This window comes from Myxine glutinosa, chromosome 5 (assembly GCF_964187855.1).
Source record: "Myxine glutinosa chromosome 5, kmMyxGlut1.1, whole genome shotgun sequence".
NCBI classification, from domain to species: Eukaryota; Metazoa; Chordata; class Myxini; order Myxiniformes; family Myxinidae; genus Myxine; species Myxine glutinosa.
In genome coordinates, this window is record NC_136265.1 from 178,634,852 (window position 1) to 178,637,351 (window position 2,500).

General features: G+C 39.1%; 1 protein-coding gene across 2 annotated transcripts in view; it reads right to left on the reverse strand.

Moving 5' to 3' along the window:
- LOC137426659 (large neutral amino acids transporter small subunit 2-like) overlaps positions 1–2,500 on the reverse strand; it is an 803,798-nt gene that overhangs the window by 102,806 nt on the left and 698,492 nt on the right. For both annotated transcript variants that reach the window (XM_068115419.2, XM_068115420.2), the window contains exons 7-8: positions 787–890; positions 373–469 (exon numbers count right to left, since the gene is read on the reverse strand). In XM_068115419.2, coding sequence (XP_067971520.1) covers positions 373–469; positions 787–890 — 201 coding nt within the window. The remainder of the gene's footprint in view (positions 1–372; positions 470–786; positions 891–2,500) is intronic.

The following is a 2,500-nucleotide window of genomic DNA, read 5'->3' on the forward strand; positions in this document are numbered from 1 at the left end:
ACATTGTTTTGGGGGTTTTTTTAGATCATAAAGTCAAAGGTCAAAGTTGCATAAAATATCAATATGTCAGTGGTTAAATATGACCCAATTGAGTGTGACCTATTTTCCATCAAGAAGATCAAAAGGTCAAGATCACCTGAAATCGTCAATCTGTCTGTAATTTTTTTTTGCCGTTTTCGTCATGTTTAGCATATGGAGGAAGAAGAAGTCTGAATATAAATTGGACGCAGGTGGGCTTTGTATTTTCAGATCTACTGTGCTTATTTAATGGATCCAATTGGATTTGTTGTTCACGTGAACAATAAATCCCAAACGTAAACTGCACCGAAACCTCATAACTCGGTGTAACCTGAGTACCCTGAACCTCCTCACCGTGAAGAGTAGTGCTGGGATAGGTGTGCAGCGTGACGTGTGTATCATGGCGAGCAGGATGGGAAGATGTCCCTCCCGAGCTCCAGCAAAAAACAGTCTGAGTGAGGAGAAGGTTTGGAAAGAGACGTAAATAATGAATGATGTGCAGATTGATAGAAAAGCTGAATGAGAGGAAAGGTAAGGAAAATGGAAAAGATGTAAATAGACCATGGATAAGAAATCGGGAATGGGACAATCAGAGACGGCACAGTGACCTTGGGACAATGTTGGAAAAGGTCGGGATTGTCCGTTGGAGCGTTGGAGAAGGAATGAATAAAAGCTCCAAGCGTGAGAACGAAAGAATAAAGAACACGGGGGGACGGGGATTGGGGTGGGCGGGGCGAAGACATAGGATTGGTGGAGGAAATGACCCACCGTGACGAGGTGAACAATGACCCGTTGACACCTCCAAAGGTCGAGAGGGCGACGGAGATGGGCATAATCCAAGATACGGCTCCCAGGAGTTTCTCGCCAAATGTCTATCCCATTGGGAGACATGACAGGTAGATGGATGAGGTTTTGTGATATGGATGAGGTTTTGTGATATGGATGAGGTTTTGTGATATGGATGAGGTTTTGTGATATGGATGAGGTTTTGTGATATGGATGAGGTTTTGTGATATGGATGAGGTTTTGTGATATGGATGAGGTTTTGTGATATGGATGAGGTTTTGTGATATGGATGAGGTTTTGTGATATGGATGAGGTTTTGTGATATGGATGAGGTTTTGTGATATGGATGAGGTTTTGTGATATGGATGAGATTTTGTGATATGGATGAGGTTTCGTGATATGGATGAGGTTTTGTGATATGGATGAGGTTTTATGAAATGGATGAGGTTTTATGATATGGATGAGGTTTTGTGATATGGATGAGGTTTTGTGATATGGATGAGGTTTTGTGATATGGATGAGGTTTTGTGACATGGATGAGATTTTGTGACATGGATGAGATTTTGTGACAAGGATGAGTTTTTGTGATATGGATGAGATTTTGTGATATGGATGAGGTTCTATGATATGGATGAGGTTTTGTGATATGGATGAGGTTTTGTGATATGGATGAGATTTTGTGATTGATATGGATGAGATTTTGTGATATGGATGAGGTTTTGTGATATGGATGAGGTTTTGTGATATGGATGAGGTTTTGTGATATGGATGAGGTTTTGTGATATGGATGAGGTTTTGTGATATGGATGAGGTTTTGTGATATGGATGAGGTTTTGTGATATGGATGAGGTTTTGTGATATGGATGAGGTTTTATGATATGGATGAGGTTTTGTGATATGGATGAGGTTTTGTGATATGGATGAGGTTTTGTGATATGGATGAGGTTTTGTGACATGGATGAGATTTTGTGACATGGATGAGATTTTGTGACAAGGATGAGTTTTTGTGATATGGATGAGATTTTGTGATATGGATGAGGTTTTATGATATGGATGAGGTTTTGTGATATGGATGAGGTTTTGTGATATGGATGAGGTTTTGTGATATGGATGAGATTTTGTGATATGGATGAGGTTTTGTGATATGGATGAGGTTTTATGATATGGATGAGGCTTTATGATATGGATGAGATTTTGTGATTTGGATGAGGTTTTGTGATTTGGATGAGGTTTTGTGATATGGATGAGGTTTTGTGATATGGATGAGGTTTTGTGATATGGATGAGGTTTTGTGATATGGATGAGGTTTTGTGATATGGATGAGGTTTTGTGATATGGATGAGGTTTTGTGATATGGATGAGGTTTTGTGATATGGATGAGGTTTTGTGATATGGATGAGGTTTTGTGATATGGATGAGGTTTTGTGATATGGATGAGGTTTTGTGATATGGATGAGGTTTTGTGATATGGATGAGGTTTTATGATAAGGATGAGGTTTTGTGATATGGGTGAGGTTTTGTGATATGGATGAGGTTTTGTGATTATGGATGAGGTTTTGTGATATGGATGAGGTTTTGTGATATGGATGAGGTTTTGTGATATGGATGAGATTTTGTGATATGGATGAGGTTTTGTGATATGGATGAGATTTTGTGATATGGATGAGGTTTTATGATATGGATGAGGTTTTGTGAT